This window comes from Saccostrea cucullata, unplaced genomic scaffold (genome assembly GCF_032062105.1).
Source record: "Saccostrea cucullata isolate Sc308-1 unplaced genomic scaffold, CSIRO_AGI_Scuc_v1 ctg258, whole genome shotgun sequence".
Taxonomy (NCBI): domain Eukaryota; kingdom Metazoa; phylum Mollusca; class Bivalvia; order Ostreida; family Ostreidae; genus Saccostrea; species Saccostrea cuccullata.
The window spans coordinates 183,188-207,388 of NW_026931770.1; the positions used below are offsets into that span (position 1 = coordinate 183,188).

The window sequence follows — 24,201 nt, forward strand, 5'->3', positions numbered from 1 at the left end:
ATTTTCTGTAAATGGTTGAGAGCTTTTGCTCTAGAGCTGCAAAGTAAGGAGTCGATCCTTACGTTGCGAGTTCGAATCCCACTGTGGGACGTGGAGACCGGTCCTTGGGATGAGACCTTATAAACTGAGATCTCGTGTTGCAGCAGAGGCTGACATGAAAAAGATCCCTCACTGCTCAATTACCGTGAGTGCCGAGCAAAGGACAAAATTTGTAGCTATCCGCCGGAAAGTCAGGCGACGTCTCCATATTTGTGATAAATTCTCGAGAGGGACGTTAAACAAAAAACAACCCAATCATTGAATTAATAAATTTGGTTTTAATTTGTTTCATATTTCTCTTCAGGTAAACGTAATGTATGTACCTATTTTTGTATTCATATGAAGCAGAAATTTGGCCAAAATCTTGTACTGTGAAAAGAGGAAAACACTTGCTGTGGTCTTCAACTCGACATTTAGATATATCGACCACAGGCACTTGCTTCTGGAATAAAAACCCATAGTATAATAATAACACAAAGGATCTAACTCCAAATTACACGGAGTACCCCCCTCCCTTAGAATCGCGCTCATTTACACATAGGATAGGCGTGCACAAGATATAGAAACTAAACGTGCGTTTTCGGATTTTAAAGAATGACTCTTCATAACATTGCGATCTGGCCCCTTTTTAAACACGGATTTCTTCCTTTTCAAATCAGAACATTGACATATTTTAGCTAAAATGTACAAGTATGGTATGAATACAAACACTTCAAAATCTTTTTTGATAGAGAGACTCTCAATATATACATAATATCAATGAAATAAAATTGCATACATCAGTGCCAAATCTCAACTTCGCCATTGCGGCTATGTAGGTCATTGTATTATTTGAATAAGGAGGCGGAGCGTCAATCAAGCGTGCGAATAGTGTGAATTCATATATTATCGAGTGTTCGACGTGTACTTAATATAGTTTTTAAGTGATATCTTATTAAATAACTAAACAATCTTAAAAATCCCTCACCTTTTCTTCGGGCTTGGGACCGACCATAATATTATGTAATAATATTGGCAGGTTTAGGTTTTGTTTTTACTGCTTAGCTTTAAAACGAGTATATCAATGAAACAATTATTTTTGAAATTCGTTGAAATAGTGTAGAATGTAAACACAATGATATGGTGTCTGTAAACATAATGTCTTACAAAAGATGGTATTTTTAGGACTAGGATTTTACAGTAACCTAGCTTATTTCTCAAGGGATAATTATTTTAATTCTAAAGCGATAATAATTTTATGTAAGTTTTTTTACACGTCGAATTGATCATCAATAGCATATAATTTTGCAAAAAAAAAAAAACTGAGTGTTCCAACAAATATATGTATGCGGTTGAATATTAATAGAAAGCCAGGATAATGTTGATCTTTAATTATGCGTTCATTGGACAAGTGAGAGGGGCATACACGTGCTTTTTCGTGCAATATAACATTATGTTTAAGAAATACCTGTCCGCAGGCTTTCTTAGAAACAGTTTTCATTGACTTTTACGGGATCTGCAAATAGCACAATATTTGTTTGACTTTGTGCCGATGTAAAATGTTTTCGCGTCAACATTGCCCCCATAAGTCTGAAGCTTCCCCCTATTCATATCGAGGGTACATTTTGTGCAGATGTGGTCATCCCCCGTGACCTTTCCTCCCGTAATACGCGCTAATTCAGTCCTCCGTACTTCGTTTATCTTTCCCTTGAGGGTTCTTCGATTAGATTTAACAAACAACACAGTTTATACTTTTAGGCATGGTAAATACTAGTAAGTGTTTTCCAATTATAACAGTGTATAAAATGACGGTTTTTACAGAAAAAAGGACTATAACTTTTAATATCTTCCAGCAGTTTGAGAGTTTACTTGAAACAGACGCACGTGTATAATATACACTTAACAAAACTTCTAAGTGTTCACTTTAATAAATGTATTTATTTGAAAACTACTTTATAGAATGGTATGATATTTTTAAATTATTACAACAAATGAGTCTTCTCAACAATTGTAGAAAGAAAATAAAATATCACCGGTGAAAACCAATGTTCTGTGACGACGCTTAAAAACAATAAATCTATACTTTTCGTCACGTTCTTTGTGTAATTAGCATCTTTTTGTGATCATTATCAAATTTTAAAAACTGGTTTAACTAAAAAACACAAAACATTGGCAAAATGACCATTGAGATAGAAGGGAGAGCCGTTGGAATGATAATATCTGGACCATCCTTGCACCACGTTTTACTATCTTTCATGCAAGAGTATAATTGTCCTTGATATTACTTTTAAAAATAAACAATCAATATCAGAACCCATTTAAACACATTTTTCTATAGGCTGTGCGTCATTTTTCATTGCCAATTTATCCAATTTGGAAGTTTTGGACGAAATTGAACCAAACAGGAAGTGACCTTGATGTTCGTCTAAGGCCAAAATTTCGCACACACTAGGTTAAAAGAGTGTTAAATTGTCCTAAAACAATCTTAGAAACATGAACTCAAACAATTTCAATCGTATAATCGTATGAAAATGATAAGAAATCGGTGCTCGTGACAGTCGAATATCAGTTCAAGCAGTCTGAATCATCCTTAAAGCGGTGCACGTACGTGCTAAACACCCTAGGATATTGACAAAAATGCATCTGTGTGATAATGCACTGCCAAATTTCCGGATCTGAATCTCATTGAACACATTTGGGATTTTTATAAGGAATGTAAGAGCCCCCCCCCTTTCACACAATTTCAACGGTTTGGAAAGATCTATGCAGTAAGTGTTGCAGCAGATGGGTCAATTTCCTATTCAGGGGTACATGGTATCCAACAGTAAAGATTGCCGTGTAGTAATTAGAGCGAGTGGTGGTCTTACTCCATAGAGAATATTTAGTGTGAATTTTTATTTTGAGGGTACATCATTTCGTTGACACTTTGCTTAAAGTTCTGACGAATTACTTACATGAAATTTACGCAGCATTGAACTGAAATATGAATCATTAACCATGAATTAAAGAAATTATTTATTGAATGCATTTGTTCTTTAAAACTTAAAAAAAATGTTAGGTGAACACTTAGAAGTTTGGTTCAGTGTATAAACACAGTAAAAAGCAGAATCAACGATACCTAAAGAGAATTTTTAATTATGTTTAATAAATATATGCAGTGATTAACTAACAGATGTAGGCTATAGCCCCCGAAAGAAAAAAAAACAAACGGAAAATGGCAAAAATAACGTTCAATAACAACCTTGCATATACATGTAGATAAATCAAGTATGCACTCCCCCAAAATACAAGTATTTTCAAATAGAAGGGTTGTCCAAGTATTTTTAGCCGATGGAATAAGATTTGACAATGGATAGATCGCAGACACTCTAGACACGATGCTCAAAGCGTGAAAGTGAATAGATTTAAATCACAATGCCTTGTTAAAGGTCAAAGACGGGTTGAATTCTTTACTATAGAGACAAGTACCCGTGATTTTGAGGTTTTTGGGAAAATTGAGCGCACGATTGTTTCAATTTCTTTCATGGATGTAAATGATTAATGTAGTATTACTTTTTACGTTGTCCATAAAAACGGCAAATTGAAACATCAATGCGCTCATATAAAAAATGGGCTTACAAAATGGGGTGTGGCCCTATGAGAAATTGATGTAAACAATGTACCCCTGCTATATTAATCAGAAAAATACCGAATTACAGTTTCTGAAAGCAAATTTTTAAATTGAAATTAATAAACTACAATGTTTAATGGAAAGATTGGGGCAAAATTATGCCAAATGTGGACGTTTAAACGATTCATTCTTTACATTGCAAATTGTAAACGCTTAAAAAACACTCACTCACTCAATCCTCTCTGCGCCATCATATTCTTGAGGCGGCTACAAGGTATTTCCATCTGGCTCGGTCTGCAGCTGCTCGTGGTGCTGTCTACATGGTTAGACCTCTGCTCTTCAGGTCTTCCAGGACAGTTCTTCTCCAAGTCTCCTTTGGCTGGCCCCTGTTTCTTTTTCTCAGGGGTGCCCATTAAAGAGTAATCCAGGGCAGTGGGTTAGGAGGCATGAGCGCAGGACATGACCAAGCCATTGACAGCGTCTTATTTGGATTGTCTGGGATATTGTAGGCAGCCCAGTTTTTTCCAATACTTCTTGATTTGAGATGGTGTTAGAACAAACGATCTTGAGAATACGTTTGAGGGATTTGGTTTGGAAGACTTCTAGTGTTCTTTCAATCGCCAGAAAGGTTTTTCAGCACTCTGGTCCATACAAGAAGACACTAAGGACATTGCTGTTGAAGATCCTGATCTTGGTGTTGATATTGAGTGATGTGGATCTCCATATGGGTTTCAACATTGCAAAAGCCTGATTTGCCTTGCTAACCCTGGTGTCGGCTTCCTTGCCGCATTCCCCCGTTGTAATAACCTTGCTTTTCAGGTATGTAAACTCCTCAACATCCTCTAGTGGCTTGCCGTTGGTCAGTACTGGATTACTTTTGGTGGTGTTTACTCGTAAAACCTGTGTCTTTCTGGTGTTGATCTTAACTCCGAATTTGTTAGATGTTGCACTGAGGAGCTCTGTCTTCTGCTAAATATTCTGATGTCTGTTTGATAGGAGGCCGGTGTCATAAGTATAATCCAGGTCCTCTAGGATTGAGGTCGATGTCCATTGCAATCCCTGTCTTTTGACTTGCGTGGTGTTCTTTATAACCCAGTCAATTGCAACACAAAGTGAGAATAGTACAGGTGACAGAAAACATCCTTGTAAAGCACTGAGAAGGGCTCAGTTAGCTGGCTATCACTCGGCACTCATTGTTCTTGTAGAAGGACTTGATGATGTGAACCAGTTTCTGTGGGATGCCGTTGTGACGTAGGATCTTCCAAAGAGACTAGCGGTGTAGGCTGTCAAAAGCCTTTTCAAAATCAACAAATACAGCATAGTGTGTTATTCCACTCACATGACTGTTCCAGTATCTGTCATAGTACAAACATATGGTCAAAACATGACTTCTTTTTTTCTGAAACCGGCCTGCTTCTGCCGAAATATGTCATCTACAGCAGCTGTGATGTGTTGTAGTATAATTGTTTGATTAATTAATGTTTTTCGCCGAATCTGCAATCTCCCAGCCATATATCGGCGATATAAAGTAACATTATGTGGCCAGTTTTTAAAGTTTTGGGTTTCTCAGATGGCCCCAATGAGCCTCCTCTTCTTCGAAAATCAAAGAAACGATCTTTTGCGTGCTAAGGGGTTTTAATTCTTGACACGGGGCACCATTTGACGTCCCATCCGACGGACCACTGTTGTAGTATGATGTGCACTGAAGACCTTGCTGGTGAGAGAGATAAGTGTAATCCCACGCCAGTTGTTGCAGTCTCCAAGGTCACCTTTCTTGGGCAGCTTGATTATGACTCCTTTCTTTCAGTCATACTGTGATCATATACTATTTGTCCCATATATCTTGGAGGATATGCTGCAGTATGTAAGGTGTTTTTGTTTCTTCTGTTTTCAACAATTCCGGGCATACACCATCATTTCTTGAGGCTTTAATTTTCCATTTATTAGTTCATAGATTGCTTGTTTCACCTCGTTCAGCGTAATGCAGCCTATTTCTATCTCAAGGTCTGTCTCTGCCTCATCAATGTCAGGGAGTATCGATGGATCTGGTCGATTCAAACTCTTCTCAAAATGTTCTCCCCATTTCTCTAGTTTGCGGAGCAATTTCCTGCTTTTACAGAGAGATCTTGGTTGGGGTTGTGATCGCCTCTTATAGTTTCTTTGTAATCTTATAGACGGTTTTCATGTCTTTTCTCTCAGCAGCTCCCTGTGCTTTCTCGGCGAGTTGCTCCGTATAGTGGCGCTAGTCTCTCCTTGCTTACGTCACCACTTCCTTATCTCTCTTTCTATACAAGGCAGCTGCCTTTTTTTTCAATGTGGATGACTTTGCATCTATGATGTTCTTTAGATGTTTCCCCTCGATAGTGATAGTTGCCTCGTCCTGATGTGTGCTGTAACTGTTCCTGAGTGTGATGTTTAACTCCTTTCTGACACCTGGGTCCTTGAACTTGCTGACATCAAATCGCTTGCTGTTGCTATTACCGATTTTGGCCTTTCTTGGCTTAAAACAGATCTTGGCTATAACAAGATTGTGGTCACTACCGATGCCGGCATGGCACACAGCTCGCACGTCCTGCAGGGGGTGTCTCTATTTACTGTTAACCATAATGTGATCAATCTGACTTTTGGTGCTTCCATCTGGTGATGCCCAGGTCAGCTTGAGGATGGTTTTGTGAGCGAAAAGACTACCACCTATGACAAATCATTTTACTCACATGCGCTGATGAGCCTTTTGCCATTGTCAGTGAGGTCGCCCACTGCATGTTGACCCAACACTCTTCTCCTGTTGTGGTTAATTTGACCCCATTTGAAGTGTGACATCATGCCTTGGAATGTCATCAAGTACTGCTTGTAGAGAGCTGTATAGAAGTTGTCTTTAGCTTCTTCTTCTGTATTGTCAGTTGTCAAGTCTGACTTAAAGTAGACGTGCATTGATAGGCTTCCATTGAAGGACCGTATTGGCAACCTTGTGGTTGATGAGGAGAGCTACTCTTTCCTTATGTTTAATATCGCCTCGTCAAGACCATGTAATGACTTCCCCTGAGTTCAGTCTCTCTTTCCCTATTTCTGTCCATCTGACATCACTCATGGCCATCAGAGATAGGTTATAATATTTCATCTAATTTACTGATTTGGCAAATCTTCCGGTTTGGTATAATGTCCAAACATTCCAACACCCAACTCTGATGTGTTATTTCGGTGTCAAGAGATCTTGAACCGTCATAATTCCAGTTGTATGACCTACTTCAATCCGATAACCAATTGAAATATAGTTCCTTGTAGTCGTTTCCGTAGCATATGTGGTTTTACGAAGTGAGGTTCGATAACGCTGCGATGGCGCGATAGCCCCGATGATGCGATGGTACGATGTAGCGATAATGCGATCCTCGATAGCGATGACGTTGGTCGATCGATGATCGATGGCGCGACAGTGAGATACTATATCGTGCCATCTTATTGCTTTATCGCGCTATCGACATCGTGTCATCGCTCTATCGACTACATAGATAGGATGGCATTCTCAGCAGGGACCGGCGATGACTTTAATTTTGTATTTGTATTTTTAAAAAGAAGTGAACATTCATTACAGATTTAAATGACAAATGTATTTTTTGGCACTTTACATATATTATAATAGAACATCGGCATTATCACATGACTATATCAACATGGTTAATTTTTATGCCCAGTAAGTGAAATTCTGTTCATACTTTCACAACCTGACGCCATTTCTCTTTTTAGCTTCACAATATAGTGCGATAGAGCACTAATTGACACGATAGAGCATCGCTTCATCGTTATCGCGTTATCGACATCGACAAAGATCAATGGTGTACATGCATCAGCATCAAGACATGCATAATACGCTTTATCGCTCCATAGTCGTCATCGATTTTTTTGCATCGCGATTTCTCGTTATCGCTTCATCGCTCCATCGTCATCGCAAATGACCATTTGGATTTCCAAAACATATATTTCAACAGAACATCGACATTTTCACATGACAAAGATCAATGGTGTACATGTTTTTCAGCATCAAGACATGCATAATACTAGAGTAGTTCGATTTTTTGCACGCGATTTCTCGCAAATGACCATTTGGATTTCCAAAACTTTTAGGACTTGTGTATCATCACTTTAATCTTACGCGTTTTCCGTTTTAATGACGTCATTTTCGGTCCCGACTTATCGTCATTCTAATGATTTTTTACGTCTGTTTGTCCGAGGATTTCTCCTTATGACCATACTTTCAGATATGACAGACCTATCTCTGTAGATATCCAGAATGTATTCAAGGCCGTAACTAGGCTTAAATTTTTAGTGAGGCAAGGGTGCTGGGCATTCCTAGTCCCAGACGGGGCAAGGGTAGCACCTGATGGCCAGTGATGGGGGTTCCAGGGGGAGGGGGGCCTGAAACCTCGATATTCGAAAATAAAAGATTTAATCTTAGAAAATTTTTACGTTTTGAATTGTGGCCGCATAACACAGTGGTTAGAGCTACATGTATGCTCTAGAGTCGCAAACAAAGGAGTTGATCCGAACATTGCGGGTTCGAATCCCACTGTGGGATGTAGAGACCAGTCCTTCGGATGAGAACGTAAAACCGAGGTCCTACGTCACAGAAGTGATGGCACAAAAAATATCTCTCACTGTTCAATCATCTTCAGTGACCCTGAAAGCCCAGTACATGTACAAGTTCAAAACTTGCAGCCCTCAACCGGCAAGTACTGGTGTCTCAATATGAATGAGAAAGTCTTAGAAGCAGGGACAGAGATATAAATATTTTTATCACTCTGGAAGGGATGTTAAACAATTACCTGGCCCTCCAGCGGCGCCGTAAACAATCAAACAATTTACAAAACATACGTTTTGAATTATATTTTACATGCGTTCAAATGAAAATGAGGCACCTGATGATTTACAGAAATTGAAACAAAAGTTGAAAATATTAATTTAGCACGAAGACACACATAATTCATAAGTTCAATGTTAAACCTTTTCAGGTTTCAGAAAACTCTTAAAATTTAGTGAGGCATTTACCTCACTTGCCTCAATGGCCTTGGTATTTCACTTTTATCGGAAATTCTGCACGTCTGCGCTCTGAAAATTTTTTAAATTAATGTAATTACAGGGGCCAAAATAATTTTTTCTAAATATTTCAACAACCGTGAAAAAATTTCAATACATTACTGAAGCAAGGTTGTTAAAATCCCGAGTGGCACCTAATGTACAACTAATGTACAACTGTTCATATGGGACACAACACTCACCTGAGTTACCAAAGCCCTCTAGAAAAATTTTATTTGTTTTTTTTCTTTCTCACATTTAAAAACAAGATATATGTATATTTTGTAAAACATTGATTCCCAAGTATGACAGATTATGCTCAGAGGGGTGACATTTCTCAAATGCAACTCAAACTTCACATTAAAAGTCAAGGGAATGAAAATATTGGAACCCCCCCCCCCAAAAAAAAATGTCATGGGTTTTTTAAAGGATCAAACTCCAAGGCCAAGGGTCAAAATGAAATATAAAAAGTGAAATATAAAAACCCTAAAAGTAAACAAATTAAACAATTTATGGTCATGGTTGAAGTTTTTCAAAAGTAGACCAATTTCGAAGTTCAAGTCCAAGGAAAAAAACCTTACGGTACACAAAGAAAGGTTTTTTTTTACAAGAAATACTAAGTGTGAACAAGTGCAATATTCCAAATATTAAAAGATATAGCCAAGATTAAGTTTTTTTTAAATTATAGTTCAAGGGGTCAAAATTGATGTTCCAAGGGGAAGGGCTTTTCACAACAAATACTCCTGTGAAAATAAAGCCTTACATAGAGAATTTAAAAGTTATTACCAAAATTCAAAAGGTAGACATCAAGGTCAAAATTATGGTAACCAAGGGATGTAATTGTCACAAGAAATACAAGTGTGGAATATATAAAAAAAAAAACCTAGCACTAACTTGTCAAAAGTTATAATCAAGATTAAAATCTTATAGAAGTAAGTTATACACCAAGGTCAAGTTCAAAAGTATATGTGCCCAATGACAAGTCTCTTTTCAGTTTTGGACAGGGCAAAAATATTTACCCCTAAATCTTTTGATTTAAAACTATATAAATATGTAAAATTTGTTACAAATCAGTCAGAAATGTAAAAAAAAAAAAAAAAAAAAAAAAAAGGTAATAAAGTATCATTTTTAATTGTGATCAAATCTACCATAAGTCATTAGGGCTTTATGGGATTTGATTACATGACCAACTCATATCTTCACAGAAGTTTTAAACTGAAACCTTATTTCTTTATTACATGTCAAGCCATATCTGCAATCCCATTTTGAATTTGGTATCAATCTCTAACTAAACCTAAGTAAAACAAATTATCAACCTATACATGATTTTATTTTATTTCAAAGCAATTCCACACATGATTTTGTAACCAATGAATGAGATTCAACCCTGACCTTGTGCGTCTTCACACGAGAAGTCAGCCAGGAGTATATAATTTACATGTACACACACTACCCGCGTCGTGATACATGTAATGTACAGAATACAATATAGATTCTGATCAAACAATGGAAAACCAAGATAAATAACTACATACTGCCAAAATCATGACTTTTCTGAAAGACTATGTCTTCAGAGAGTAAAAAAAAGTCTCCTCATCTACAGAATTCCAATATTGAATTTTCATTTGATAATTGCCTCGAATTTGTCCTCAGAAAAGTCCAATCTGTGTGCGATAAAATGGAGTATGGTTTATTATGTCACTGATATGGCTTCACAATGTGTGCTGAGTAAATGAAGATCTATAGTAAACACTCTGAGTCACTCATCATCGCAGATAGAGAAGCATTAGACTGGGGTTCTCTAGGTACGACTTCCACAGATTGGAGAATCGAGCCATCGTAGCGCCCTCTATGATGCGGTGATCAGCTGACCAGCTGGCACACATGATCTGTTTCTTGATAACGTTACCATTGTCATCAAAACGAGGTAATGTCTGGAAAGAGATTTAAATATCATGATATTAGAAAACAAGTATAATCAGGTTTTTATGTACAATCAAATTAAGCAGTCGTCTGTGGGAACCATTTCCTCAGAGGTGACCTTTGAATAGATATTCATCTTTTCTGAGAAAATTCTATTCCAATTTATTAACATAAAATTTATTTAACGTTCTACAATACTCTTATAATAAGTGTGAAGAACTCCCTTTCATGCCAGTAGACAGTTACAGGATAAAACTTACTTGTAGCTTTCCTAGTGCACCTATTGCCACTTCTGGTGGTAATATCACAGGTCTGGCATAAGTTCCTCCTATCTGTGAAAAATATTAAAGGACTAAAAGCTAAGATTTTCAATTGTCTTCTACAAAGCTAATATCAAAATTAAAAAAAATAGTTTCCAATAATACAGAACATTGGTGAAACAGAAAATATCCACAATATAAAATTGGATACAATAGGTTAATTAAATTTTAAAATTAACAATAAGTGTTCAGATCTGACCTCTGAACTTTGACCTTTTGCTTCACTCACCACTCCAATATTAGACAGTGAGAAAGTCCCCCCAGTTAACTCAGCATTGGTCAGTTTTCCAGCCATTCCCAGGGCCTGGAGACGATTCAGTTCTACTGCGATGTCATAAATACTCAGAGACTGGACATTCTTCACGCTGGGGACAACCAAACCCTCCGGGGTATCCATGGCAATGCCAATATTATGTGCTGCCTGCAAGATTCAATTACATTGATTGAAATTTGTTGATAACTATGTTGATATGGATTTATTTTTTTCTGTAGATGTTGCTATACATAGTAATTTTTACCTTGAATGTAATGTTTTCACAGTTTTCATCCACACTAGAGTTTAGTATTGGATATTCTGATAAAGCTAATGACACAGCCTGCAAACAAATAGATAATGTTCATAAATATATTAAGTTACATTCATTTAAAGCTTTATATTCATTATCACACAGAAATCAATCAAAGTCTGTGAGATTTTGAGTCTGCTATAGTTTACCATTCAAGTTTTGAATACTGTTTAAATTCTTAAAAACAAAGGTTCCCTCTCATACCTTGATGATAACAGGCATGTATGAGAATCGGACCTCCGATTTCTCCATCACACCCTTAACTTCGCTGCGGAGCTCGACTAGTTTAGTCATATCCACCTCGTCATTGTACCCGAACGTTGGAATGTGCGCGGCCTGCGTCATCGTCTTCACCATCGCTTTACGGATTCCTTTAATGACTTCTGTGTAATCCTTCCCTACAGCGATCGTCTCCCTTTTGACTGGTGTGGGTAGAGGGGACGGTTTCTGGGGTGGCGTTTTCTGGACTGGGGGTGGCACTTGAGGAGGTGCTACTATATTTAAACATTGAAATTGTTAAGGTACATCTATGTACAATTTTTGTTGTACTTTTCCCCCTCAATTATTTTTCTCTTCAAGTATTTAAAAAATTTGCTTGATTTTTTTTTTTTAATTAGAACAAGCAATGAAACCATTAAATTATATTTTTGTTCGTCTGGAATTTTGAGTTCTGTTTATGTTTTTATTTTTACATTAAACATGCACTGAAAAGTAATAATGTATAAAAAGAAACCAAGTTCACCAATGTAATGGTACAAAAAAAAACAAATGAAGCTGAGAAACTATGTACCTGTTTTCGGAGCCTTTGCTGTCTGTTTATTTTGTATGAAGGCTAAGATGTCTTCCTTCAAAACTCGGCCATCTTTACCAGTTCCTGTTACATCCCTCAAGTCAATCTGTCAGACAACAAACAAAAGTAGTTTCTATACAGTCAAGTGCCTTCTTTGAAACTGTAATTGTTTAGTGTAAATACAGATAGTGACACTGAGAACAGTTTAATAAACAGATTGATCTAACATAAAAAAAACTTTCAAACATAAAATAACTTTTAATAATTTATTTTCCATCACTGCCTCTATCTTCGTCTGTTAAATATATACTTGTATATACCTACAATGTAGAATTGTCTGTGCTTGCATCAGTTATCTACCTTGTTTTCCATAGCAAGTCTCCTGACAGCAGGTGTGGCCAGAGTACTTTTACCTTTGACCTTGTGACCCACAAACTCTTCATCTGAGGAGGTGTTACCACTATCGATAGATTCCGAACTTGAACTGGCTGCAAAATAAGACTTTTTATCAATGATTTATCATATTCTCATTTCACCTCTAAAAGATGTAAATATTTAATACATGGATATTCTGAGCCTGTGATGTATGTATGGGGACTACTAACAAGAAGCTCCATCGTCCAGTTCAATGTCCACTAGAGGTTGTCCAACGAGGGCGACATCGTCCACGTCATAATATATCCGCCTGATATAACCGTCGTATCGACTGGTGATTGTCACGGACGCCTTGTCACTCTGGACTTCACAAATACTGTCAAACTGATTCACATGGTCGCCCACCGTCACAAACCTATTTATAGTAACAGAATATAAATGATAGTATCAATCATTAATAACTTGATTAGTTTCATATTAAATTAAATCCTGTTAATCAACTCAACGTTAGTCCAAAAGTATTCCAATAGAAAATTTCATGCATTAACACTTGTATATGAGACAATTTGTTAATTTTTTTCAGGATTATTGAAATACATGTATAAAATTAAGATAAAACACAGAGGATTCAGTGTCTTTAAGTAAATGTAACAAAGGATATGTGCTGCATATATGATAGTATCTTTGCAAGGCAAGGGTTTTTGGTATGCTTTGCTCTCTTCTTCTCTCTGTGAAGAGCAAAGAAGACCAAAAACCCCTGGCTTGGGAAGATGTCACAATAAGTTAAGGATACTTTCTGGTTTTTATACTGACCATTCCTTGATGTGGACCTCTCTAATTCCCTCCCCAATGTCAGACAGTTTAAATTGTTCAATGTCTCCATAAGTCACTGAAATGTAACAATGCTGAGTAAAATTTTCAATTTTATATCACAGAAATTGAAATTATTGAGGTAAAAACCGAAAAAAAAGGTTAAATGTGTGCTCTACACATAGGACCACCTGCTCCCTTGCATTTATACCTTCATGGGAGTCAATTTACAGTACAATGCATGAAGTGTGTATTTAAACTGATTATGAATGAAGAAAATGAAGGAGCGATGCTGCAAGGACAGAAAATGAGAGAGAATGAATTAACAACATGAACAATGCAAGGGAGGGACAGTGGTAAAGTGAAGATGTGAGAATATAAACATGTAAAAGAAAATGCGTTCAAAGAAGGACTGAGAATATCACAATGTAAAATGCAAGAAGTGGTGAAGCAAAAGTACAAGAAGAGAACCAGAGAAACAAAGCAGGGAGCATGAATGCAAGGGTGATGTGAAGAAATGATTAAGGGCAAGGGGGAAGATTTTTTCCCCTTTATGCATTTACCGTAAGTTTTTGTTCTTTTCTTCATTTTTGCCCATGAAGTTGAAAACAATGGAGCGAGTAGCCCTATCGGTATGCCATTTAAAAGGATTTATCAGATGACTTGACACATGATGCAGTCATTACATACATTAATTAATATACATTAAAACCATGACAAACAAAATGCAAGAATATTTTTAATTTTTGTGTCTTACTGACTTACTTACCTGAACTGGAGTGAAATAATCTGTGGTTCAAAGCAATTCTGTGAAAGTTTGGCTGAGCCCATCTACTTTTGACAGGAGTTCTAAGTTGTCTCCCTTGGATCTGTCAGAAAAATCTTGTAATGCACAAAACTTTTAACTGATTTGTAACAAATATTTTAAAGTGAAATGTAATGCAGGATGAATTCATGTCATTTTCAAGATAGGTTCCTTTAGCAACTACAATACATTAATACTAGTGACATATCAACTAAAAACTGATGCTGTAACGTTACAGGTCTACAAGTCCATTCTAAACATAGCAATTTATCGCTGATTCAGCTTTTGTATGTTATAGCATATATCATTGTAAGGCGATCCACATTTGCAAAGAGACTATTGATGCATGTTTAATGTACTTACGACACATCGGCTCTGTTGAAAACATTTTCTGTACAATCTCCTTGAAACCAGTGAGGATGCCATTGAGTATGTATGTAGGGTATGGTAAAGTTTAGAGGAGTTTCGAACGTCGCTGAAGTCAATAAAACGCTTTAAATAGGGACTTTTATCAAGCTTCTTGTAAACATTGAATTGTTATAAACAAAATGGAAAAGTATGAAAAAATTAGAGTTGTCGGCAGAGGAGCTTATGGGTAAATATTGTCATCACACATAGCTTTGTGATTTGTATATAATTGTAATGAAGTTCAAGGAGGAGTACAAACATTTTGAAACTTCATTTTTCATTAGAATTTTACAGATACTATATTTTACAAATATGATTTAAGGAAATTCGGAATAATGAGATAAATTGTCTCTCATTATGATAGATACCGAATTCGACAGCTTCATTTTTTTTTAAATCAGTGAGAAACTTCTTGTCACTGGGTTCACAGATGTGTGAAAGTCAGTCAATATATAGGGTCTCAATAGCTGAGTGGTTAGAGTGCTGGCAGGGTACACCAGAGGCCCTGGGTTCAAGTCCCGATTGAGACTTCCACCACCTGTGACATTTGGCATCCAACGTATAAAATACACTGTTCCCTTTGAATATGCTTCACGCATTTCCTTAACTCCTAAAATGGGAGGATGAATTTCTACAAAGAGAGGGAATATATACTTGCCAACCTCCAGCATGTAAAAATCTGGTCATGACCAGTGCGTAAAAAAGTCAGTAACGACATTATATACCATGATTAGATTTTATACATAATTATATATATACAAAGTATTTGTGTATTGAGAATTCTTTTTTTGAAAAAGGCATTGATTTATAATTACCAAAAATTCATACATAATTTCATTAAATTAACATGTTAAAAAAGAGAATTGAAGGTTTCATATTTCAGTATTGACCTGAAGTAAGTGTGCATTTTCTTTTAAAAGCCTTTTCAGTTTCCAAAGCCCCTGTGTCTCATTAATTAACTACTGCAATATGTATATATTAAATGTGAAGTTAGGCCAACACTGTCTTCGATCACTTTATTTTATCATAATGAAAGTTTTTTTTTTCAAGATTCCTTGATATGTACATAAATACCTGTGACATTCTATTAGCCATTTTAAACTTAAAATCAAAACAACACCCTGCACTGATAATTAAATGAATAATTCAAACGATAATATATATTTTTTAAAATCGATCATTTAATGACAAAGAAATAATTCTTTTGTAAGTTTTTTATAGCTTACCTGAGATGAAAGCTCAAATGAGCTTTTCACCACCTGTGACATTCTATTAATTTAAACTAACATACCCATGTTAAATGAATAATTCAAACGATAATATATATTTTTTAAAATCGATCATTAGACAAAGAAATAATTCCATGTGTCTGTGATCACTCATTTTCTGTCACATTTTCAACTTCTTAAGAATCACTGAGGAAAATTTGGTACAGAGCATCCTTGGGTGAAGGGAAATTTTATTTGTAAAAATGAATAAATAAAAGCAATGAGCAAGCATATATCTTATGGATCTGAGAAAGGTAAAGTCTACCCCACACAATGCAAAAATGTGCACAGTAAATGTAACAACAAAATTTATTTTATATCTTTATATCACTTTATCTTACAACTAATAAAACTAAAACTAGTGAAATAACTGTGTTCCAGGACAGTTCATCTGTGTCAGAGACTGGCCGATAAGAAAATGGTCATTATCAAACAGATTCCAGTGGAACAGATGACAAAGGAGGAACGACAGGCGGCCTTGAACGAGGTCAAGGTCTTATCCATGTTGTCCCACCCTAACATTATCCAGTACTACGAGAACTTTCTGGAAGACAAAGCTCTGATGATTGTCATGGAATACGCACAAGGTTTTACTCAACACTTAGTGGTTTCTTGTGCTACTTTTAGAAATTTTTGGAGAGAACTTGATATTTTTAATCAGTAGTGTTCTTTTGAAATTATTTTCTTTATCACAGGAGGAACTGTAATGGATTATCTGCAATCTAGAAATGGCATTTTATTGGAAGAAGAGGTAAAATATTAATCTAACTTTACACTTCAATCTTAATTCTGGTTTCCAAGTATTTTTTTTTAACTCTGTTATAATAGTTTAAATTAAATTCATTTTGTTATTTTTTTTAAAGGAGATCCTGAAGTTTTTTGCCCAAATGCTTCTTTCCATTCAGCATGTTCATTCAAAACAAATTTTACATCGAGACTTAAAGACTCAGAATATTCTATTGGACAAAAAGAGAGAGGTGGTTAAGATTGGGGATTTCGGAATTTCAAAAGTTCTCAGCAGCAAAAGTAAAGCTTATACTGTAAGTATTCACTTGGCTTGATTTATACTGTAAGTATTAATTTGCTCAGTTCCAGATAAAGCAGTGATGTTGATGGTATAATATTAAGAGAAATATAATGACTAAATACTGAAGGAAAACGTTAAAAAGGTATTAAAGGCATTTTCAATTCTATACTAAAAGGTAAAAGTACTATCACCAAACTACCAAGGTTTTGACATTTCAGGGATGTTTTTCAAGTATAGAAGTAATCAGTACAATTTTATTCTGAAGAGATTTTTTGTTGAAAGAATAATTTCTCTTAACTCTTTATAGGCTGACTTTAAAAGTGTTCTGAATTTTGATTGATATTGCCATTTTGTTCCTTGCAGGTTGTTGGAACACCTTGTTACATCTCTCCAGAGCTTTGTGAGGGAAAACCGTATCCTTACAGTATAAACATTATACAAATCAACATTGAACATGTATACATATGATATATCTAGTATTGAAAGATTTGTTATTTTACAACAAGTACACACCTTGACTACTGAAGTTATAATCAGAAGAGTGATATTTGGGCCCTGGGGTGTGTACTGTATGAACTGGCAAGTCTAAAAAGAGCCTTTGAGGCTGCAGTAAGTTAATGATATTCGAAAGTTATAAATCACTGTAATGTGGACATCACAGCTTTAAAGATCAAATCCAGCAGCTGTAAAAAGAGACATTTTGAAATACCGTATAGCGGGTTTTTTTGGCGGGTGTAAAATTTGGCGTTATCTTTAAACAAGGTACACACCAATAATTTTCGTAATTTATTTTGGGACACAGGTGTGTATCTCTTTACCGATGAACACTAAAAAGACTAAGTTAACTACAGTAAGTTATATTAGCGATTAAAATTATCACATGGACATCAACACGCCAAAATAATCAAATTTAGTAGCTGTAAAATAACCCGCTATACGAAATATAGAGGGAATTTCTTCCCCTTAAATTAAATACATGAGAATTTTCAGCTACATTGTATTTAAGTTATGATGAAAATCAGGAAGAATTAGAGAAGAAATGACTCTGTTCAAACTTTAAAATAGATTTTTTTTATTATTGAATCAATTTTGTTGCATCAAATATACTTAAATATGTACATGTATGTATATTGCAGAACTTGCCAGCTCTTATCCTGAAAATCATGCGGGGAACATTTTCTCCGATCTCTGCGAATTACAGTGAGGAGTTAAGGGCCTTGATTCTGGGTATGCTTCACCTTGACCCAAATAAGAGACCAAACATTAATCAGATCATGGCACAGCCCATTGTAATAAACGCTCTGATGACCTTACACACAGACTTAGGGAGAATTCCATGCACCAAGTAAGTAACTCTGACTGGGTTGATAGAGGTTATATTTAATTCTCCCTCCCCTACCAATCCATTAGGATAATCAAAACATCTATGAGGTTAAAAATATTACATATTAACCAAGTTTTAATAGTGAGGACAGATTGATATGATATAGACATTTGTAAACAATAAGTCATTTATAATATAAAGCTATGAAATGATACTATAACTAGCAACCTAGAAGTCTGTTCTGTGGAAATACTTGTTGGTGAAATTCTTTTATCTGTTACTGGTACATCCTGCGTCTATCCTCAGTTTCTGTTGTAGAGTCAGTCGCCCCATCCCCCCCTCCACGGCTGCAGCCAGAAGTCGAATACCAACTCGGGGCAGCATGACACCAAGAGGTCAGAACATGTCGTTTTAATGAAGTGCAGTGAAATTGGTCTTTTATTCTCAGATTCTTTTAAATAATTTACAATAAAGATTAGATTATGCAAAGGTCATAAAGGGGTCAGCTGTGAAGACAGTATTAAGGTCAAGATCTAGTAAATGAAAGGTGCCTACAGATTTATCAAACTTGAGAAATAAATTCCTTTATTGATGCTTTACAAAAAATAATCGGGGCATAATTTGTAGGTAAACAAGATGAAAAGCTGTATTTTAAACTGTCATTTTCAATGATAAATTACGAAAACCAGTCAGAAATATGGTTTTTTTTTTAATAATCAACAAAGGAAATGTAAATTGCCTACAGTTTTTCAGAAAACGGTAATTAGTATGCTCATGGCCTCTTTTTTAAATCAATATCAAATTTAATATAGGTATCTGGTTTACTTTTCATATGATTTCAAATTCAATGTCATGAAAATACCCTATTTTCTACATAATTCTGCTAAAGCCGTAAAGTGAAAAAGAAATATATTGAGTATGACGTCATAATGGATCTAGCACCAAAAGATTAGTCTAAAGTTATTTAGTAGATCTTGACCTTAATCTTCATGATTTTGAGCTAATCTCAAAGACAAGGATATATTCATTATGTTTTTACACCATGCATGTTATATTTGTTTTAGCATGGAAAAGGTTCTAATGTTTATTAAAGCAGGATGTTATTTTTTTCATTACAGATGCTCTGCCTGCCAAACCCCCGGCCCTTAGTTCAGTGTTTTTCTGGGGGATAGGTGTCTCTTCCCCAATAAAGCTCCCCCTTCCCAGCAGTGATACCCAGGTGACCCAGGTCTCAACTGGGCGGACTCAGAAAGCGGCCGTCACCAAAAACGGTCGACTCTTTGTGTGGGAGGTAATCAAACAAATGTTATGTACATGTACAATGAGACAAGCACTGGGAGATGAATTTTGTACTGGAATAAACAGGGTGATGGATTGCACCTTGTAAAATAACATGGAAAATAGTAAATGGGAAAGAAATTTTACGTCGGAATTTACAGTTTGAGGGATTGCACAGGTGTTGATTAGACAGTTTTCACTTACATGTATATTAAATTATGACAATGGAGGTATCCAGCATTATGTACCTGAGTATTGAGTTACAGCAAAAAGAAACACTTCCGGTGATCATTCTGTTGTGTAAGAGAGATAAGTTTTTATTTCCAGTCCTCCACCGTCGGTACTGACACCCTGATCCCGGGGGCCACAGAGAGCCACACCCCCACGTATGTCCCGAGGTATCTGGAGGGTCAGTCAGGGGTCAACATTCAACACGTCGCATGTGGTGGTCTCTTCACAGCTTGTCTCACAGGTAAAAAGGGAAATATAATGCATATAATAAATCATTACTTGTTTCTAGACAATTCTAATAAAATAGAGAATAGCTGTTGCAATTTCCCAAATTTCTGATATAGACCGGTATGTAGGCAATAACAGTTATAATCTTTTGTCTAAATATAAGGAACCACATTCTAGATTAATAAAATATGAGAGATACATGTAAGTTTGCTTTGATTCCTAGATCGAGGGATTTTGATGACATTTGGCAGTGGGGTGTATGGATGTCTGGGGCATGGCAACTATAATGATGTGGCTCAGGTAAGATGCTACACATATTCCTCTTGACTATCTTTTTATATCTTTTCAATTTTAATAGGTAAGCTTATAATACTTGTTATATTATCTTCAGGCTAAAATAGTGGAGGATCTACTGGGTTATGAGGTGGTCCAGGTGTCCTGTGGTGCCTCCCATGTTCTAGCCGTGACCAATGAACATGAAGTTTTCTCCTGGGGAAGGGGAGACAATGGTAATCTGTCATGAAAAATTTTAAAAAGCTTACCTACATACAAGATTTACCCATGTACAAGATCTATCTCTGTACAAGATCTACTTTAGCATGGTTTGATGTGAAACATGATTGAAAATAACTATCAGATATCATATTATTGTCCCAGTCCTGGAACAGAATACTGTGATGAATGTATTATAATTGTATCTTAGGTCGTCTTGGACTGGGGGACCAGGAATCTTACTCCTCTCCTCGCCCCGTTTCTATCCCCGAGCCCCTCCGACCCTCTTCTGTACACTGTGGAGTGGACTGCTCTATGATTCTCACCCTGGACAACAAACTTCTCTGTTGTGGAAGCAATAGGTTTGACTCACGGTCTATCATGTTTATGACTGAAGCAAAACAGTATCTATTGTTATACAATAACAGTCAATTTTTTAACCTTATAATTTCTTTTTCTCTAAAACAGCTGTGAACTAGAGTGTGTATCATTCAGAAATTGACAAACTTTTACAAGTTAATGTTTATTGGTGGTTAATCTTTGAAGATTGAAAAGATCAGATCGTACAGGTGTAAAAAGTTAATTGTATCAATTTCAGGTACAACAAATTGGTATTAGATATCATTGCTACAGATGGTACCTGTATGAAGCTGGTAGATGAAATACACACCTTTGTTCAGGCAGCTTCTCATCCAATCGGAAATCTCCTCATCAAAGGTGTTGCCATGGGAACTTCCCACACAGCTGCAGTTACAGGTTGCTATTTTTGACTACTTTATATTGATTAAGGTACTGCCAATATCTCCTTTCTACTCGTAATCCTACAAGACTTTAAGATCTTGCATTGATTGTAGATGGGTTTTTCCCTTAGTTGTTCATTACATGTACTTATCATCCTTGAATCCATTGTATACTGACACGCAAAAGAAACGCAACACCCTACGTTAGGGTGAAATAATTATGTAAAGTAAAAAATTTAAATCTTAGAATTATGGATATCTTCAAATTGGTAAATATCGGTAATTTAACGGTTGAACAATTTTCATACCATAACCGGAAGTCAAGTTTTAGTCTGCATAACAGAAATCGAAAATTGCATGTTTCACAAAACAGCTGGCAATATTATGGAGTTTTAAGGCTTTGTACTGTTCATCTTAAGTAATGCAGCAATATTTCAAAAAATACAATCTCCTTTCGTTTCGCGTAACGATGCTAAAGCTTCCTGAAAATGACTTAAGTGCGCATTTCCATTGCTCTAGCTGGAAAATCACAAAGTGAAGGCGATGGAGAGTTGATGATGCAAAAATACACTACATTACGTCTCAACGGGGTCTTACGTTTTATATTCATAAATGATAGTCTTTGGACCGGAAGTCCAAGGGTTACTACAATGCGCTAAGTTAGAGAAAATTTGACCTAATCATCTGAAAAACAGGCATTTGAAAATGGTAAAGAATAATTCCTTCGCTCAGATCTCGATATTGTTTAACCTATTGTATCCTAGAAATTAAGCTGCTAATGTTGTTTAGGACAGTCTTGCACGTTGTAATTGAGTGGATGGGAGGGGGGTGTTTTAAAAGTCATATGTTACTAAGTAAAGTTAAAAGATAAACATTTAACATTTCTATCAAAGATCTGATGTTCTGAAAAGTGAGTTTAGCCTTACTGTGTTCTTTTTTAAAAATCCTTAGATAAAAAATTCAAACATTTGTAGATTACTCCTTGTTGCGTTTCTTTTGCGTGTCAGTATATAATATCAAGATGTAGAGAAATCTATCTTTGAGGTAGCTGCAGATCTGTAGCTCTCCGAAAAAATATATATTGATAGACAGGAGAGCTACAGTGCCATCCATTGAAAAAACTGTATATTTATTGCGCACAAAAAAGTGGGCTCGATTCTTGATTAATTTTTCCAAATTCTTACCTCAATTGCAAAAAATGGAAGATTTCAAAAAATTACTCTCTCCTCTATCAAGTTCTCTCGTAGTTGACATCTGAACAAAGCATATTGGACCGAATTATCTTTGAAACCAAAATGGCAGTATAATTAAGCGAAATGTCCGATGATTGCAATGTCAGGGCCAGGAGGACTATTAACAACAATTATGAGGAATGATTTGTTGTGGAAAGAGTCAAAGAATATGTTAGGAACACACGGTTAGTAATATTTTGAGATTACAGCTTTAAAAACATGGAGAAATAAATCGAGAACCGAGTGCATTTTTTTGTGGGCAATAAATATACAGTTTTTTCAATGGGTGGCTCTGTAGCTCTCCGGTCTATCAATAATTTTTTTCGGAGAGCTACAGATCTGCAGCTATCTTTGAGGTATATAATCTTTTGTAGCAGAGGGTAACTGCTATACACTTGGTAACAATCAGTTTGATATAAATAATCTTTTGTAGCGGAGGGTAGCTGCTATACATTTGGTAACAACCAGTTTGGACAGCTGGGTAACCAGGTCAGCAACAGCAGACAGCCACAGGAAGTCAAGATCGCACAGAATCAGAAGGTCGCCATGGTAGCCTGCGGTGACACATTCACTGTAGTGGTGGCAGAGGGTAAGGACTGGCAAAAATGTATAATTAATGTGGGCAATGACTGGACTTCAGTTAAACTGAGAGCTGCTCTGTCAAAACTTGTACTGGAATGTTGTGTAAAAAACTAATTACAAGTTTATTGAATGATTATCTTAAGATGCTGCGTATTTCCTTTCACAATCAAATACAAGAGTTGCATGGTTAAATAAATCTGAGTTTGTCAGATTGAGCCTTTTCATGTTTGTTTTTAATTTCGATTTCCTATAGAGGGAGAGGTGTACTCCTTTGGGAACCAGTCCCGGGGTCGACTGGGGCGTCCCGAGGAAGACCCCACAGAACCCAGGAAAGTCCCCTTTATAGGGGAGGAGCCATTTAATGTCGTCTCTCTGTCCTGTAGTCATGGCAACACACTTCTAGCCACTAGACGTATGTATGATTAATATATTTATGATTTTAATAACATCGTCCCAAGTATGCACATTAAACCAAAAGCATCATTATTTGCGTGATCAGTTTGAAAAGCATGGTCAGTCTTTTCATAGGTCTAATCACATGGTAAGAATATTTAATGTTAGAGGAATTAAAAATTTTGTCTGACATCACATTCTCCTTGAAAATTTAAGTCATTGAGTAGATAATTGAAATCCTATGAAGTTGATGAATCTGTTCATATAATCATATTATTTGTTTTACAGCCACACAACAAATGAATGGGGAAAACATATAAAGCCAACACGGAGAAGATGACTGCACTGATCAGGTTCAGAATTAGGATGTTTGAGTGGATTGCCTTGGTGTTTGGTTCTATGGCCGAAGTAACTTAATTGTGAAAACACAGACAAAACCAATGAAAGTATATTTATGTGTACCAGAATATCCACATTGCAGTTTTCACATTGGAGCTGTATCTTCACTGTGCGATACCATGTATTCTATGGTGATATTTAAACACAGACAAAGGTGTACTTGTATCAGAATTTCCATGCTGCTGTTCTAAATTCTGGAGCTGATACTATACAAACCAGAAATCATGTATTCCTTAATGTACACCTGTGCTACATAGGCCTTTATGTTAGAAATTAGGCATTCATTCATCATGAGTTGATGAAAATCATTTTAGA

General features: G+C 36.1%; 2 protein-coding genes across 4 annotated transcripts; one reads left to right on the forward strand and one right to left on the reverse strand.

Annotated features, from left to right (window-relative positions):
* Positions 1 to 10,003: 10,003 nt before the first annotated feature.
* On the reverse strand, positions 10,004 to 14,762 carry LOC134233483 (lipoamide acyltransferase component of branched-chain alpha-keto acid dehydrogenase complex, mitochondrial-like). 2 transcript variants are annotated; one of them, XM_062715452.1, is made up of 11 exons: positions 14,648 to 14,762; positions 14,249 to 14,348; positions 13,483 to 13,558; positions 12,900 to 13,084; positions 12,655 to 12,782; positions 12,295 to 12,400; positions 11,709 to 11,995; positions 11,457 to 11,534; positions 11,168 to 11,359; positions 10,879 to 10,950; positions 10,004 to 10,629 (listed from the first exon to the last, which is right to left on the reverse strand). In XM_062715452.1, exons 1-11 carry the CDS (start codon positions 14,708 to 14,710, stop codon positions 10,462 to 10,464), a joined length of 1,455 nt encoding a protein of 484 aa, XP_062571436.1. In that variant the 5' UTR covers positions 14,711 to 14,762; the 3' UTR covers positions 10,004 to 10,461. The 2 variants fall into 2 exon arrangements, with proteins under 2 accessions (XP_062571436.1, XP_062571435.1); XM_062715451.1 differs by having other exon boundaries at positions 11,709 to 11,998.
* On the forward strand, positions 14,761 to 23,808 carry LOC134233482 (serine/threonine-protein kinase Nek8-like). Of its 2 annotated transcripts, XM_062715448.1 has the most exons (17): positions 14,761 to 14,879; positions 16,342 to 16,547; positions 16,656 to 16,711; positions 16,824 to 17,000; positions 17,351 to 17,400; positions 17,515 to 17,596; positions 18,124 to 18,332; positions 18,630 to 18,706; positions 19,430 to 19,602; positions 19,917 to 20,061; positions 20,272 to 20,348; positions 20,440 to 20,557; positions 20,752 to 20,902; positions 21,139 to 21,296; positions 22,946 to 23,101; positions 23,348 to 23,506; positions 23,776 to 23,808. In XM_062715448.1, exons 1-17 carry the CDS (start codon positions 14,833 to 14,835, stop codon positions 23,805 to 23,807), a joined length of 2,073 nt encoding a protein of 690 aa, XP_062571432.1. In that variant the 5' UTR covers positions 14,761 to 14,832; the 3' UTR covers position 23,808. The 2 variants fall into 2 exon arrangements, with proteins under 2 accessions (XP_062571432.1, XP_062571433.1); XM_062715449.1 differs by lacking the exons at positions 23,348 to 23,506; positions 23,776 to 23,808 and having other exon boundaries at positions 22,887 to 23,013.
* Positions 23,809 to 24,201: the final 393 nt, after the last annotated feature.

What these genes read in the sequence shown, in the direction of transcription:
- LOC134233483 (XM_062715451.1), bottom strand. Translation starts at nt 14,710, where the DNA reads ATGGCATCCTCACTGGTTTCAAGGAGATTGTACAGAAAATGTTTTCAA. An exon ending in TTCAACAGAGCCGATGTGTC is followed by an intron (nt 14,349 to 14,647) that starts GTAAGTACATTA and finishes TTTTTCTGACAG; the next exon opens with ATCCAAGGGAGACAACTTAG. An exon ending in CACTGTCTAATATTGGAGTG is followed by an intron (nt 10,951 to 11,167) that starts GTGAGTGAAGCA and finishes TATTTTTCACAG; the next exon opens with ATAGGAGGAACTTATGCCAG.
- LOC134233482 (XM_062715448.1), top strand. Translation starts at nt 14,833, where the DNA reads ATGGAAAAGTATGAAAAAATTAGAGTTGTCGGCAGAGGAGCTTATGG. An exon ending in TGTCATGGAATACGCACAAG is followed by an intron (nt 16,548 to 16,655) that starts GTTTTACTCAAC and finishes TCTTTATCACAG; the next exon opens with GAGGAACTGTAATGGATTAT. An exon ending in GTCGACTCTTTGTGTGGGAG is followed by an intron (nt 19,603 to 19,916) that starts GTAATCAAACAA and finishes TTTTATTTCCAG; the next exon opens with TCCTCCACCGTCGGTACTGA.